Source organism: Engystomops pustulosus, chromosome 11 (genome assembly GCF_040894005.1).
Source record: "Engystomops pustulosus chromosome 11, aEngPut4.maternal, whole genome shotgun sequence".
NCBI lineage: Eukaryota > Metazoa > Chordata > Amphibia > Anura > Leptodactylidae > Engystomops > Engystomops pustulosus.
Genome location: NC_092421.1, coordinates 35881724 through 35899715, shown reverse-complemented (window position 1 = coordinate 35899715; position 17992 = coordinate 35881724). Strand labels below are relative to the sequence as shown.

Genomic DNA, 17992 nt, shown 5'->3' with positions numbered 1-17992 from the left:
TTGGGATCTTTCTATTGTATTGAAGCATTTATGCCAAGAATCGTTTGAATCCCAGATATTCACCTTCTCTCTTGGAAGACTGTCTTAATCTGAAAGCGCATTCGACAAGGTCAACAGCTGCATTTTGGGCTGAAGTAGCTCATATATCATTGGACAAGATATGCAAAGCGGCAATATGGTCGGGTCCTTCAACCTTCATCAGGCACTATAGGCTCAATATGGGCTCCGGGTAGGCTGGGCCTTTGGGAAGAGGGTAATTTGTTTGGCTGCCTTGAAGTAACCCACCCCTTATACTATTATTGCTTTCCAAGTCCCATTCAGTGCTGCCATAAGACGACCAGGAATATCGAAGTTTGCTCACCGAAATTTTGGTTTCCTGTAGTCTGTAGGCAGCATTTATATCCCCCACCCCCCCAATAAAAAGTACTTAGTGCTGCATTAAAAAACATGTGTGTTCATTGTCTCAGAGATATTTTATAGGGAGTCAGCCTGCCAATCAATATATACATATATCTTTATTGATTTAGAGGGTACAGTATTGATTATCTCTCAAAATTTGTCTTTTGTTTTAAGGGGCCATAATGTATTCTGGGGTATAGTATACATCATTAATATACTGTATTGGTGTTGCACTATATATATATATATGTGTGTGTATATATATATATATATATATATATAGTGACAGGACCAGGGGAAAAGTGTTAAATGGTGTGTATGTTTCCCCTAGGTTTCTGTCCTGTTCTGTCTACACTTTCTAGGGAGCCAAAACCTGGTCTGGAAGACCTGGCTGCTGCAGTTGGAGTGTAGGGCTTGGTCCCTGCTCCGCACAGCCACTCCAGGTGATTGAGGTGATTGGGGCTAATCGCCAGCAGCTCTGAGATGTTGCTTTAAAAAGTCAGAAGCTGCACAAGAGGAGCCGCTCTCTCTGCTTCTGGGAAAACCTTATATGTGAGTTGCCAATTGCTGTATGCTGTGGTTTGTAAGCTGTACAGTAGGTACAGTTTTTTGGTAGTGAAGAAACTAATGTATTGTATAGTTGATTGCAGCCAGTTGCACCCAACTTGTCTGGAGTGGACCGTGACTTTGATGTGCCAAAAAGTGCTTGTCTATCCCAGGAGACGGCGATCCCAGAGCTAATCCCGTTACTATATATATATATATGTGTGTGTTGTGGTCACCTATGCTGCATATAGTTCATTTAGAGTGGACAATATACTGTATTTTCAGGGACATAGTGTGGAAAACTAAAGACATTTCAATGGCAAATTTTGCAGCTATATATGGCTCAGAGAAGTGGTCATGCATTTAGGTGATGGAGCAGAATTGTGCAGAACTAGAGGACAACGGAAACACTTGACAGGGTTAACTTTTTTTTACAGAACATTGCCTAAGGCAAAGATATTGTACCCATATTCGAGTGTCATTAAAATGTAAATTTTATTTTAATCAAAGTAAAAAAATACTCCTAAATTATTTACTCCTGGAGCAGAATTGTCATCTGTGAGTTGAAAGATGACAAATTCTGCCAGCATTTCATCAAAGGACATTCTTGATGTCAAGAGAGCTGCTCAACAACATAGCTAAAAGAGGTGTGGTGGCGTGGTTTTCCTTATCCCATTCTGGAAAACTTTGCATACTTTCCCAGAATCCCCCTGGTGGAGCATTCATGGCTATAAAACTCCATACGCTTACATGGCGGTCTTAATTGGCAGACTCTGTAGGGAGAACTCTGCATCTCATAAATACTGGAGTACTGACACTGACTATTGAGCCTCCAAAATGTATGCAGTGGTGCCGGAGAAGGTTTAATCATGTATTGTAAATTTTGTAAACATTTTATAAATGGCAATCATTTCATTGAACTTTACCTCATGCTCCTCCCTTATAGCCCTCCTTCATGCATTATTCAATGAATGAGCTTTCACTGGAGTGTACCTTTAATATTCTTTTCGTACATCTCCTCCTGCCATCAGTGCTATTTCCAGTTAAAACAGAAAACTCCTTTCACTGGATTAACATCTTCATAGAATCAAACGGTATTATAATTACTAGACTTGCAAAAAATGCTAATAGTGCTAAATAGTGCCAATACTACATCTGTGTGGCCACAACCTAATCTAACACACCTTTACTTTAGAGAAGATTGTGGGCAGAATTATTATTTGCACACTATTAGAGCTCAGTACATGGATTCTTGTACACATCGCACATTGCTTCCCTCTTCTGCAGTTTGGGACATTATACATTTTTATGACAGTAGATTTGCGCCACGAGTATCTGCATGATGAAGATCACTTGCACAAACTGATTTCCCTTCTAAATTGATTTTATTGACCTCCTGAAATTACATAGTCATCCTGCTGTTGTGTGACAAGTCGAGTCCACGGTTCTGGTAATTAGTATGGCTCCTCGGAATGAAGCTGTAATAGATGCCTGCTGCTGTCAGAGAAGAGTGCTTATATCCTCAGCATCCTTCAGTGTCCTACACATTTCAGAGTTTGCTTTGTGAAAGGGAAAATCTCGCCCCCACAGAGTGGATGTTCTTCCTTTTCTTACTGTTTGTGTCGTGTTGCTTGCTGGAAACGTTTCTGTTAGAATAAAGGTTTCTCTGCCAAAAAAAGGAAAGATATTCACAATAAGGGTCGTTTAGTCATTCTTAAATATTCAGAGTTGGTCTTCAATGCAGACCTCATACTGTTCATAGACCTGCAGCACAGCAATTCAACTAAATTCATTTCTGCTTTAGTATGTGTACCAGGAGCAGGGCAGCAGCCATTACTAAAAACCTAAGGGGAGCCATGGTTATTTTATCATATAAGGAGACACTGGTATTATAAATTGTACTTGAATTATGGAGGCCCCATAGCAGGTATTTTACTAGGGCCTAGGAATTATGCTTCAGCTGCTGTAGAAGGATAATTTTAAGCAAAATGGGACAAAATGTATCTCTACTTTTAAATAAACTATGACCTTAGCCCTGCCCCTTGTTCTACACTCAAACATAGTATTATATTGACATTAATGGCCCCCACATAATATAATGCCCCCTTCCTGTAGCCAACCCTCCTATGGACCCATGTAATACCACCTAAATACCACCTCAACAACATATAATAACCCCTCTTAAATTTTATCCTCCCTTTACTTTTGGTCACCCATTTGTATTTATCTCCCCATACTTATAATGCCCTAGCTTTCTATACTCAAACCCCTTTCCTCCTCACAGTGTAGCCTTACTCCTCTGTGTCCTCACATTGTAGACCCTCTCCTCCTCACATTGTCATCACTCCCCTCTGCATACTCACATTGTGGCCCCTCTCTTGCCATGTACTCCACCCCCTTAATGTTATGGCCCACTGCCGCCTACCCCCTCTCATATTTTGGCCCCCTGCCCTTCATCCCCCTTATATTGTGGCCCCCTGTCCTCCACCCCCTCATTTTGTGGCCACTTTCCTCTTGTTTCAACACTTTTGTTTCTTATCTTTTCCACTACCCCTGCAGACAGTCCTGCTTCCTCTCCTTCCGGATCTGAAGCTGACTTAGAGGAGGGAAGCAGGACCAACCTAGGGCAGTTGCTACCTACACACATCTGCTAAAGAGAAGAAACAGTTATGTGGAGGCAACTGGAGCTAATCAATTTAACTGCACTGGCTCTGCAGTTGTAGTGTGTCACGACTGGGAGCAGGAAGCAGGACAAACCGGAACAATGGCGGGACAAAATTGCCAAATTGAGACTGTCCCACCAAATGTGGGATGTTTGGGACATATGTTTAGGTCATTTCTTTTTTCTATTGCATCACTGTGCTTTTACTGAATTTTTCACAAATAAATAGATTTGCAGGGGGTACATTGCATTACATATGTCCAGCTTCCTAGCTGCTCTGCTGGCTGTGAGACCATAGCTTGTTTATGCAAAAAACAAGACAGATTCTAACTGCTTACAGGTAGGAGTTAGATGGAGGGGAGGTCATTTAATGCTGATCTCTCTATAGCTAGTAAAAGATTAGTGTTGTGTCTGCAGCGGTGTGAGTACAGAAGTTCTCTGCAAAGAACAGTGAGGTAGAAGAGCTCTCCTGTTCTACAGAAATGTCTCACTGCACCTCATGCTGTATTATAGACTCACTTTAATCCTCTCCCCAGCATCTGCTTTCTGGACATTATGTTCACAGCAGGAAAACTGGTAATCCTTAGTTCTCACACAACACAAATGATGCACTTCATGTAACTATGTCACTGCTGGTTTCTACTGATTTCATTCTCCTCCATAGGAATAAAGCTGTCAGACTAGTCACTGTATAGATCCTTCTTGTTTGTACACACTATGCTAAGCTTAGTGAATTTACTAATTTGTTGAATTGCTTCAGTTACTCCTGAGTTACTTCCCACTGAAGTTACTTCATGACTACTTAATATACAAAGCATCATGGGAAGTGAGGGCAGCTAATAATTAATTCAGCTTTAGGGCAAAGTCAGGAGTTTCTGCCTATTTCACTGCAGTTGATAAAGAACAATGCCATAACTCAACAAGAAAAGGCCAAGCAACACAATATAGGCATTGAAAGAGGGAATGACAAAGCCAACTTCTTGGTGCTACACAAATAAAACTACCATGTACTGAATGCTTTTCCTTCCATCCACCATTAGATAATGGTTATTAAGTAATAATACTTGTTTAATCAGCTTTAATCATAGTACAAAGGCCACTCTTAACGTTTGCATTATTTACCAGTCCTCCAGTTTTCTGTGTCGCATGATGTTTGGCAAAAATCATTCTAATATAGAAGTTACACTTTCACTGTTCTTGCATAGTACTTTGTACTGTTCTTGCAGTGCTTTTAAGAGGTTGTACAGGTTTCATTTAAAACATATATCCGGCCATGGGGGGAAGGGGGGAGGAGATAAGAAAAGAAAAAAGGGCCTATACTTACCTTTGCCAGCGCTCCTTTTGTTTGTTTTGTTGTTCACTGCCTCTGTAAACAAACAAAGGCACAGCAGTGTCGGCAAAGGCAAGTTTAAGCTATTTTTTCTCTGCTTAACCTGGACAATCCTGGACAATACTGTGACATCAATGGGATTCATTGTGGCAATTGTTACTTCACTGTGTATGTTGTTTTATCCTTTTTTGTGACATCACACAGTTTACCGTAATATATGTTTTATGCGATGTAAAACTGTTGTTCCTATATGTTCCTAGTACTGTTGTTCCTATATTTTAACTGAGTTTGGTTATTTACCCTTGTCGCTTATTCCTGAACTGTCAAATCATGTTGTACTTAATAGCTCTCCGGGTGGAATATATTGTGTACATTTTGTAGGCTGTGATTTAACCCCTTCACGCTCCGTGGCGGATATATCCGGCACGGAGCGCAGTGACTTAAGGCTGAGCCTTAAGCTACAAAATGGCTGCGTCCTTAAGGGGTTAAGGAATAGTTTGTTTGCACAAAACACACAACACATATATATATATGGCTGGACAGCTCTCCAGCTCTCCAGGCTCCAAGTAAAAAAGCTAGTAGACTCCATTTAGAAAGACTAATCCCCTATACAAATTGGGAGGCATCGATGAACACCCTGGACTGCCATATTTACCATAGTCTCCGCTTCTTATATTTGCAAACTGCTTGCACACGTATTTAACAAATATTTGTGACATGCGACTAATTTGTGTTGCGGCTGCACTATAGCCGAAGCAACACAAATTTCTGTGTGTCGCAGGCCCTATGTTAATGGTGCACCAAAAAAGTTGGTGCAAGGTTGTTCAATTACTTTTGCGTTTTTAAAAGCTACAGCTTGATGTGCTTTAATTGAATAAATCTGTGTCTCTTGGAGTTTGTAAAATAGCAGTGATCTTGTTTTCCCTGCTGTATTTGCATGTTATCACATGACACGTAAATACAGACCACAAACGCATGTGTTTTCAAAAATGCAACCGCTTTTAAAGGTGCAATGAAAACGCGCACCTCAAAAATACCGACACAGAAAACCAATTTAACACACTATTTAAAAACTTATTTAAGAAGCCAATATGCATGCGTATGCATATGTATGCGTTTTACAAGGATGCAAAAAGGCAATTTAAAAAATGCTGCAAAAACGCCACCGACCAAGCAATCAGACAATGATCCCCTATTCTGTATCCTTTAATAAACCACTTGGATGTGCATGTTATGTAAACCAGACGTTATGCAGTGGAATCCTGAGATCTTGGCTTATAAATGTGATTCCATATGAGCGGTAACAGCTCTTGTGATAAAGGACACTATTGGTAAACTCCAGTTCTCTCATCTGGGTCTTATCAGCAGTCTAATAGGAGCAGGAGTCATATTTTGTCTGGGGAGATATAACTCTTGCTGGTTATTACAACAGAGAAAACTGTTGGATTGGTAAATAATGCAAAAGATAAAAGCCACCTTTTCTGCTATGATTCAAGGAGTTTATTACAAATATTATTATTTAATAACCATTATCTTAAATGTGGCTGGAAATCTTAAAGAAAAAGGGTACAGTGCATTGTGGTTTTCTTGTGTCAGATCAAGATAAAGCATATTAAGGAAATAATGGTACTAAAAACTTAAAGGAAGCCTGTCTGGACCAAAATTCTTCCCTTATGAACAACACTACTGATAAATATATCACCTTATCACAGAGCAACCAATCATAGAACAGTTTTTCAGAGCTGCTTTGTGATTTGTTGCTATTGGAAACAAAGAAAATGGGGCATATTTATCAGGACCTCTAGTTTATTGATAGCACTTGCGATTATTTGCCCCAATCTGCCACCTTCACGCCCTTCTGGTGTGAATGGAGGGCGCAGCCGGCCGGGAGTGGGACGGCGCAGGGCGTTACTGTCCCTGCCTGGCGTTGAATAATCTCTAAGCAGCCGGCTGCCAGCGTATGATAAATATGATAAATATGCCCCAATGTTTTTTTTAGAAATACATTTCATAGATCTATCTCAGTGTGTGTAATGTCATAATATAGAAGCTTTCACTCACAGATGCAATGCTTCTAGGATGTCAGATCGTAGTAACATGAAATCAGGTGGAATGAGCCACACGTTCATGTTCTGTGGCACAATTAAGTCCAACATGGAAAATAAATCAATGTTTGTTCCCTACCATCTAAGAAATATTCATATACATTTTCATGGATGGGATAAGGAAGCCGAATGACATGATGTGGGGTTGAAGCCAAAGCAACATATCTAGTCAAGAAGGAATCTGCATATTTCCCAGAGCATCAATGGTTGTAAGTCTCCACACTCCAGCAAGGCGGCCTTAAAAGGCAAAGTCTCCATAAGGAGAACTCTTACTCCCTGACCCTACCATATAAGATTTATGGAGTCTTGGTTAAATAGTCTTATGGTCTATGGTTATCTATATAACTCTACCCCGTTAATAGAATAGACAACATGGAATAATTTGTTGCATGGTACAAATTTCTGCCTGAAGGAGCCCAGAAAACATCAACTTGCATGAAAAGGGATAGAAACAAGAACGTGGCCATGTAACGACAGCAAGCAGAAAGCTTGAAAAATAGAGAAAACCCCCACAAAATGTGTAACATTGGTGGCCAGGTTATCCAGTTTAGTAATCCTTTTCTGCAGTCCTCTATACAGTACCTGTATGGCATATTATCCTGTCGTAGCTCAAGGCACATCGGCATTGGAGAGCCTGCAACCTGCAGTGTAGAGTCCAGATGTACCGAGGTCTCTGCATCAGTCACCGCCTTCATAGATACATGGAAGAAGGAGGTGTGAACTTCTGCCATAAAGTCTAGGACCAGGCCGGCTCTGGGATGTGAAAGAAAGGAATTAAAATTGATCTTTTTAGATATACAGGGAAAGGGACATCATACAGGTAAACCTCAGGTTATATACAAGTTCCCAGGGCTTATATCAAGTAAGTAAGTAGCAAGTATCAAAGCTCAGCTATTAGAGTGCTCTAGACAGGGAGAAGCTAAGATCTTTTAGTGACATTGGTAGTAATAAATAAGCGCAAAAACTAGCAAATTTGAGTTTATTCATGTCCTGCACTAAAGTGGGCATAAGCTGTGACATAATCTATTGTCAGCACACAGTGTGAGCACAGCCTACAGCCATGTTCAGTAGATGCAATTAAACTGTGTTATTTACCAAATGCATTTCAAAATACTATTCAATCAGATAATGTGGACACAGCTTTAAGGTCCACCATTTGGTAAGACCCCTTCTTAAAAGAAAACTTGCCTGCCCCATCTCCCCGTCATATTGTGGACCCTCCCATGTCCTCCTCATACTGTGGCCCCTCTCATCTCCCACTCATCTCCCTCATGTATGGTAGCCTCTCTCATCTACCCCTCATATTGTGTACCCACTCATCTCCCTCTCATATTGTTGCCCCTCTCATCTCCCCCTAGCATTGTGTACCCTCTCTGACCCCTTCATATTGTGGCCCAATCTTATCTCCCCTCATATCGTTGTGAGTCATCTCCTCTTAATATTTTGGGTCCCTGCATCTCCTCTCATATCCCCCCCAAATTCCCTTCATATTGTGGCCCCACTCGTCAATCCCTTCATCTCCTTTTATATTGTGCATCATATTGTGGGCCCCTCTGATCTCCCCTCCAAAGCATGGCCTGTCTCATCCCCCCCCTATAGTGATATTAGGCCAGATTTACTTAACCGGTCCAGTCGCGATCCAGCGGCGCATTCTCCGATGCTGATTCGGGTTCTGCCGGGATTCACTAAGGTCGTGCGTCCGATGTCCACTAGGTGTTGCTGTTGCGCTGAAGTCCTCCGGAGTTTACCTTCTCCGTCACGGTGTATGTGAGTGCTATTCTTTTATTTTAAAAATTCCGCAGGTTTTCCAAATCCATCGGGTTTTCCGACGGCCACGCCCCCGATTTCTGTTGCGTGAAAGCCGGCGCCGATGCACCACAATCCGATCGCGTGCATCAAAAACCCAGGGCAATTCGGAGCAAATCAGAAAAATTGTGATTCGGACCCATAGTAAATGTGCCCCATTGTCTTTATAGAGGTCATTCAGCAAAGAGAGGAAAGAGATAAGGCATGACATAATTTATTGTTAGTAGTGATGTATAGAGGTCATTGTACAGAGAGGAGGAGGAGATAAGCTGTGACATCATCTATTGTCAGTAGTGATGTAATGATGGGTCAGTGTTATCTATATAGAGGTCATTTCACAGAAGGGGGAGGAGATAAGCTGTGACATCATCTATTGTCAGTAGTGATATAATGATGGGTCAGTGTTATCTATATAAAGGTGATTGTACAGGGAGGGGGAGGAGATAAGCTGTGACATCATCTATTGTCAGTAGTGATGTAATGATGGGTGAGTGTTATCTATATAAAGGTGATTGTACAGGGAGGGGGAGGAGATAAGCTGTGACATCATCTATTGTCAGTAGTGATGTAATGATGGGTCAGTTTTATCTATATAGAGGTCATTGTACAGGGAGGGAGAGGATATAAGCTGTGACATCATCTATTGTCAGTAGTGATTTATGATGGGACATTGCTATCTTAATAGATGTCATTGTACAGGGAGGAGGAGATAAGTGATGACATAATAAAATATTTTTGACATAAAAACTAGATTTAAAATATTCTTATGCTTCTGCTGACACATTTCCTTCAAGTAAAAATACTGTAGCATCGCAACATGATGATGGTGTTGGTTCAGAAACTAAAATTCGGACACATGCAGCGATAACATGTTTTCCACCAAAAGATGCCGCAGTCAATTGGATCACCCCATTATTCCACCTGCAATGCTATCACAGGGTCTGATGCACTGTGGCACACTGCCACTCCATTTCTGTGAGACTGGCACAAACATCCAATCACTTGGCTTTATTAGTCAATTTAAAGGAAAAGGAGGGGATCAAAATAAAAGGCTACAGAATGTGGTTAATAGGTGTCAGAGGATTAAAAAGATGTAGAACTTCTACCTGCTATTTACATCTGTTTGATGTGTATATTAATGCTTATGTGTGGTGCCAGGTAGCAGGCAGGGGTATATTCAGCTTTGGGATCTTTTTTTATAATAACTTCCATCTTCTTGTGACAGAAAGTGCCAGGCAGACAGAATTTGATCTGAGCCCCAGCCTTTAGTGCTAGCACTCATCTTTAGTTTCTCGCAGCCTGTCAACATTATCCTAGGCCTGCCTTTTGCCATGATATATATATTACAAAGACGTGACACATTATTTAATGAGATAAAACATCACGCAGAGACTGGTGAGTTAATGGGTTCGCTTTCAAGTTTAAATCTCACAAAGATCATCTAAAACAGCATGGTAATTTACAGCTCCTATCAATAAAATGCAGTACGGCAGAAGGGAGAGTCCCATGGATGAAGCGATGGTGCCCCCTGCTGGAAGACACAAAATATAAATCCCTCAACGAAAGCAACTTCTAAATATGCCAGGCATTTGTACAATTTATAGGACCCAGAGTAATCAGAGTTGTAGCCACGCTCTCCTTCATATGGGGATTATTAGCTTTGCCCCTTGCGAAGAAGCCGCCTACTTCTCTAGTTACAAACGAAGAAACCTACCTGCATTTTCCTAAAATTAGAGCTGATATGTATTTTGTCCCTTGGAGAACAGAAGAAGAATAACTTCCTTTTGAGATATGTCACCTAAGAGGTTTCCATTTCCTAGTCTCTGGTCTATAAAATAGTTGCTGCATGGCCATGGAGACATTATAACAATAATTCAGTTTTCACCTAGTGATAACATCACATTTCATGGTTGGCCTTTCTGGATAACCTATTGATTCCTCAACCAAGTTCCTCACCCCATGCAACCCAGGCACTCCTGGATGGTGCACCTTTAAATTCCATGGTCAACACTGGGGAAGAAGTCCAAGTGGATGTCAATAACAATTTGGGCATTCCAGAAGGATCATGAAAAGGTCCAGTAAACGTCCAAAAGGACTCGATATTTTGGTTGAGTTTGTTTTGCTTAACTTTCCTAAGCTTAAATTGATCATAGTGTTCTACTTTAGCTATAATGTGTATGGAAAACTGGTAAGTAGTTTTCCATTCTTCTCCAGCTCCACCACATGCAAATACAATAGAGGGGGTTTACCACATGGTCTGGTTTGTTGTGCTTCCTTTTGAGACTTTTCTCAAAAAAAGTCTCAAATAGTATTATAAGGAAACAGACTATGGAGCACATTTACTAAGGGCTTTGTGCCAGTTTTCTGTCGGACTTTGCAAGTTCTTTTAGGTGAAAACTGCTTGCACGGGTATTTAAGAAGTGCCCGTGCCACATTTGTGCCGCACACGACCATTTTGTGGTGCAGCTACACTAGCCACCATGAGACACAAATTAGGGGGCACAAATTTGACATGCAAAGTCCAACAGAATTGTGTTGCAGGACCCATGTTAAAGGCACACCAAAAAAATGGTGCACTTTGTCAGGGCAGAAATACTGATTCTGGGGCAACCAGCAAACTACACAGGCAAACTGCATTAAGTGCAGTTAGCACTGTTGTTAGTAAATGTGCCCCCATGTGGTGATAAATTCCCCCTCTCTGTGTAAGCTGTTGTTACCCTCAAAAGAAATCTATCACAAAAAGGAGACAAACAGTGTTTAGAAAATCATACTTGGTATCGATGTTGGTTTTTGCTTGTTGATCCCAAATGCTGATATCAATTTTAGATGTGATATCTAGTCCAAGTGCACCTTGGTACTGGACATAGACCTGGAGCCCAGACTGCAGAGGTAACCACTAGAAAATAGAAAGGAAAAACCTGATTATATATATGTGCGAAACATTATAATTTACAATATCATAAAAATCACTATTCCAGAGTAGTTAATGGTTATTTATACTAAGTATGTGCTCTGGATTCATGGGTTATTCTAGGACTCCTTTTCCTACTTAAAATAAGTCAAAGCAACCATCAAAATCCATCATTATAAACCAGAGTCATTACTCATAGATCCAGGCAATGTGACTGTGGTATCTCCTTATATTTGTTATCCATGGCCTCCTTTAAAGGATTTCATTGATGGCTGACCTATAGCACTTAAGTGCACGTTTCTTTATGGACTAAGCAGAACTGTTCTTCGTGAATAAAGAAACAGCACACTTACAAAGAAAAAGAGTTTTAGAAAATATATAAATTAGCTGGAGGCGCTAACTTCACCTCTTGGCATCGCCCCGCCCTGTAATAGAACCTCCTGCTCCCATGCGAAGAGCTAGGAGTAAGCTCCCACTCCGCTCTCTCCAAGCCCTCTGACGTCACCGGCCGCCTCCAAGCTCCTGGGGCAGGGGCAGGGGGTTCTACTACAATGCGGCAATGCTGAGATACTTCACCTGAGCGCCTCTGGCTAATTTACATAATGTGTAAAACTCTTTTTCTTTGTAAATGTGCAGTTTCTTTATTAACTCAGAACAGTTCTACTTGGTACATAAAGGACCCGCTTATAAGTGCTACACACTCTCTCACTGATGGTAAATGTGCTTTTAAATTATGCTAATGAGCCTAATAGGGGCATTATCAGAGCTACTCCAGGCTGTTACACTCTGCAGAAGCCCTGCCAGGACCTTGATGTTATATTTTTGAATACTGAGCGATTGCTCATGGACACATACGATCACATGCTCCTCTAATTGCAGCCAGCTGATGAGGTAATAGATAGGAGGCTTCACTTTACATATCAAGTAAATGGAGCAGAACTATAAATAGATGAATATTGATAAATTACCTAATACTCAGCCCCCCACACTTACACACACATTACAAAAACATGAGGTAATGTGGCCACCTCTATAATGAGCTATTCTATCACAGAAAGGTCATCAATATTATAAACACAATTTTTATGATCACATCTCAACCTTTACTACTATGTGAACCATTAACTAAGGGTCCTATGGACGCATTTCCGTCGGGTTTCGCGAATTTTTCTGTTTTGCGCTGAATTGCCCTGGGTTTTGGTGCACACGATCGGATTGTGGCATGCCGGCACCGGCTTGCATATATATATATATACAACACTTAAGGTGGAGATTTGTACCAAATTGAAAATGCAGTATTGCATAGCCAACACACTATAAACAATGTATAATTTGAGCAAAGAGCAAGCCAGTGTGTATAGGCTGAATAGATAAGTTTAGCATGCGACACAATCTTAGTGAATCGCGGCAGCTGCAAATCCTCATCGGACGTTCAGGATCGGCGGCGTCAACGGGACGGGTAAGTAAATGTGCCCCTATGTGTTTTTAAATGTTTTTGTATTTTTTTCACATTTGCAGATAACATGTCAGTAGAAATCTATGGGACTGATAACACAATTTTTTTCACTGAAGATGCAGGGGAAACCGGTATTATGCCTTCTATCTTATGTTAAACCTTTTTATGCGGATGTAAAATGGAATGTGGATGTCACATGCATGTGAAAAAAAAATAAAAATAAAGGAGTCTCAAAAAACCGGATCCATTTTTAAGTGACATGCTTGTGCGAATAAACTATAAGCCTAAAGGAACAGGTCAATAGAAGTCTACTATGGCCGGTTGCACCTGGAAGCATCTTCACAACTCAATAGCAGAGGAATCGATGGGTGTAACACAAGAGCTGTAGGCTCTCCCATCAATCTGCACTAGATTAAGCCTCAACGTGAATGAAAATGATTATGTAACTTGGAATAACAGTCACTGAAGGTCAGACAGCTTCAAGAACACATCACAGCCGGCACAACTAAGTAAAAAACGTCTGCTATAGCTAGTCAAGTTTTCACCCAGGGCGTAAGAAATTCAGATCAATATTGGTTTTCAATAACATGACAACCACACAAAGAAGATATCTGAAAAAGTCAAGGCTTTGCAACACAGCATTGCCCTGATCCTGGAATTTAATTTAGCTAATAATACATAACATTCTCATGAGACGCTCCCGCACATCGCCAAAATGAAGGCAGAGAAAAGAGACCTATATCACTCCAAGTCTACATAGGATATAAACCGATACAAACGTTACTTGCATAATACACATACATCATGATTACAAAAGCATATATATTGTAAAACTTGCCAATACAGAGGCTCGTCCCCATAGCAGACGTCTGCATGAGACCCCACTTCCACTTAAAAATAATGTACATATTTTGTACACTCACACATGTTAATCCACTCATAAATACATTAATATGCTCATACACACATTAATATACTTATATACAGCAGTTCTACACTCATACACACATATTTATACATTCCTACACACATACATATATTAATACACTCATACACACATTAATATACTTATATACAGCAGTTCTACACTCATACACACATATTTATACATTCCTACACACATACATATATTAATACACTCATACACACATTAATATACTTATATACAGCAGTTCTACACTCATACACACATATTTATACATTCCTACACACATACATACATTAATACACTCATACACACATTAATATACTTATATACAGCAGTTCTATACTCCTACACACATATCTATACATTCCTACACACATACATACATGTATAGACTCACATGCGCACACATTTATACAATTATACATAAAGTATGTGCACATCTTATACAAAAACGCCATGTGCATGGGGAAATTTATCACATGCCATCACACAAAAAAGGCCCTTCTCACCCCCTCCACAGTGTTATCTATGGCCTTCAACTTTTACAATTATGCTAATGAGCCAGAATGGCTCTGGAGGCCTTACCACAGCCTGTCCATGCTGCAGCATCACAGGCTGTTACACTGTGTTTCCGACTTTCTCTGCCTAATGTTATCTCACACACAAAGTGGGAGAGGGAAGCACTGTTGCCCAGTGTAATAACTTGTGAAGCTACAACACAAAGGAGCTGTTGTTAAGCCCCCTAGAGTCAGTGTGACTCAATACAATCATTTTAAAAGCTGATTTTAGAAGGAAGGAGGCAATGGATAACAAATATAAGAAGACTACCACAGTCACAGTGCCTGGATCAATGAGTAAGAATCCCTGGTTTATCATGGTGGATTTTGATAGTAGATTTCCTTTAAATAATTTTCAAGAATTTGGCCATACCTGAAGATAATCCACCAGCAATATGTTCCCTCTGACTACATTGGTTGATTCTCCACTGCTTGAAAATACTTTAGACACTAAATCCATGTACCCACTGAAAAACACAACTGGACGCAACTGAATGCCCAACAAAACAGCCGACATCCCAACCGTAGCGTCCTCCCCTTCACTGTCTGCTTCTTCATCTCCCATTAGTGCTTCCAGCCCTTGAGCTTCAAAAAATACCTAAAGGAGATAAACTAATAACATTAACTCCATAATACATCAACATGAATGATAAAATACCAAAAAACTGTGGACCTGGAGCAGGCCAAGCCAGTGCACCACCTCAAGAGAATTGTAAAAAATACAGAACAGAGGATACAGGTAATTTACCTATGTATTTATCTAGCTATATTTACATATTGCTATTATATGTAATTATTTAATTGTACTTACATACCGCTATCTGCTATCCTTATTGCTGTGTACAGGGGTTCTCCCTCTTTTTATTTGTCCATTATTTGAGAAAGGGTCCTAGCAACCCGAAACGCTTTATAAGGACTGTCAATCATCCTCTTTCTTGCTCAATAAAAACACTTTTTATTAATGAGAAGAACTAGTCATGAGATAAAGGATCAGGACAGATCCTTCCGTCTCCTGACATCATGTGTTGGGAATGAAATGATAAAATGCCAACATATCCAAGTCTCTCCTTATGTTTTTACAGCATGTGAATTAATACCTGACCTGCATCGCTTTGAACTGGTGGTTGTCATTATATAATGTGATATCTGATATACTCCGCTTCAATAATCCGGCCTCCGAAAATAAAAGATCCAGACCATAGGTGGACACTGTTTCATTTGTAGCTGGAAAATCAAAAATTTTATTCTTATATATTGAAGGTATAAGTACATTGCTTAGATACACAAGATAACAGATATATAGCATGGTCAAGGTACAAGGTTAGATACTGTAGATACCTGCTACATTCACTAGGGCTTCTTTTATAATGAGCATTATAGGTAACATAATTATAATAATTCTTTATTTATATAGCACACACCGCTTATGCAGCGCTGCACAGAGCTTGCCAGATCAGTCCCTGTCCCCAATGGGGCTCACAAACTTATCAACCTACCAGTATGTTTTGGAGTGTGGGAGGAAACCGGAGGACCTGGAGGAAACCCACACAAACATACAAACTCTTTGCATATGTGACATCTCCAGATCTGCATTATGTAAAATCCTCCAAATCTGTTTGAAAATCTATATTTAAATTATAAAGATGTAAATCAGCAAGACCACTCTGCAAGTTCAGTGCCTAAGGAAGATCTGTTCTGAACACACGCCCCCACCCCTGCTAGAGCACCTTCTCTCTGACGATCTTCTACATTGAATGGTCAGAGAACGGTGCTCATATCTTGGTAACGGTGGGGGCTATGGAATACAATTCAATGTTCCCCTGAATCAGTGAGCAAGTCCCTACATTCGGGTATGTTAAAGTGAATAAGTTTGGGGTGGTCCTTTTTAAATGTGGCCGAATCTTGCTGCAAAATTTTGACTTAAACTAAATTAATTAACTAAATAATTAGTCACAGCCTGTACAGGCTGGAACGTCCGGTCCAAATGCTGAGCAACCAGAACTGAACTTACATGCTGAGTTTGGTTCCGATTCTGCAGTTTTCGAACCAGACTGCACGTTTGATGGATAAATTCTCTCCTGTATATGCAGATTTACAGACAATATCAACTTAGACAACAATACACCAGATTTATCATCCGGCAGCAGCTACGGCCATGAATCTGGAGCATTTGTAAACTGAATTCTGTGCAGTATACAGTATTAGTAAATGTAGGTCTTGTGGTATATCATGGATTTCAACAATGTAAATTGATACTTTATCTAGATCATTGGTGCATCGCTCTGCTGCAGTAGATTTTCCATAGCTATAGGCTTATTTTTACAGCGTCTGTAGCATAAGTTATGGTCCTGCAGCAATATACATACCAGATAAAACTCCAGAAAAAACTGTGGATCTTCCAGCTTGCGTTATTCTCTGGAAGTCATTTAGATAAGTATTGTTTAATGGGATCTTCATAGTTGTCCTATGTAGCAAATAAGAAAATATCCATTGTGTGTTACACAAGAAAGTAATCCTAATCTTGTTGTATTTTAATGATTTGATCTAATATTTATCATAAAGAATAGGCACAATAAACCTTACTCACCCCACCCCACTGAGCCTTTGTTGTAAAGTGCAGTGCAGTCCCAGCCTAAATCTGCCTCCTCCCACTAGTAAAATCATAGTATCCTAGTATCATAGTTTATACGGTTGAAAAAAGACACTTGTCCATCAAGTTCAACCAAGGAAGGGAAGGGATTGGATGAGAAAGAGATTTAGGGGAAAAAATTCTATATAACAAAATTATCAATTTGATTTAGATGTATCCAGGCCCTTCTTGAAGCTCTCTGCTGTCCCTGCTGTGACCAGCGCCTGAGGCAGGCTATTCCACAGATTGACAGTTCTCATAGTAAAAAAGCCCTGTCGCCTCCGGTGATTAAACCTTGATTTCTCCAGACAGAGACAGAGCCCCCTCATCTTTTGATTTGATTTAATCCAACTTACCACCATATTTTTTGTATGGACCATTCATAAATGTATATAAATTAATCATGTCCCCTTGTAGTCGTCTCTTTTCCAGACCAAATAAATCTTTAGAGGCAGCTGATTGACATTGCATGCTGTTATTCAATGTATGATCTACTAGTACCCCCAGGTCCTTCTCAACAAAGGACTCTCCCAGATTTACTCCCCCAAGGACATATGTTGCCAGGGGCGCACCTGCCATGAGGCGAGTTGAGCATCTCTCCTCAGGCGGCGTGCCTCCTTCTGGACAAGGTGGAAGCACCGTACTCCCGCCTCCCCCCGCCGG

At 40.4% G+C, this 17992-nt stretch overlaps 1 protein-coding gene across 1 annotated transcript in view; it reads right to left on the bottom strand.

Annotated features, from left to right (window-relative positions):
* Positions 1–1503: 1503 nt before the first annotated feature.
* Positions 1504–17992, bottom strand: part of LOC140105832 (microsomal triglyceride transfer protein-like) — a 53618-nt gene continuing 37129 nt past the window's right edge. The window contains exons 13-18 of the mRNA XM_072129934.1: positions 17067–17164; positions 15803–15924; positions 15074–15298; positions 11620–11744; positions 7625–7795; positions 1504–2611 (exon numbers count right to left, since the gene is read on the bottom strand). Of these exons, the coding sequence (XP_071986035.1) occupies positions 2446–2611; positions 7625–7795; positions 11620–11744; positions 15074–15298; positions 15803–15924; positions 17067–17164 (907 nt within the window). The 3' untranslated portion in view covers positions 1504–2445. The remainder of the gene's footprint in view (positions 2612–7624; positions 7796–11619; positions 11745–15073; positions 15299–15802; positions 15925–17066; positions 17165–17992) is intronic.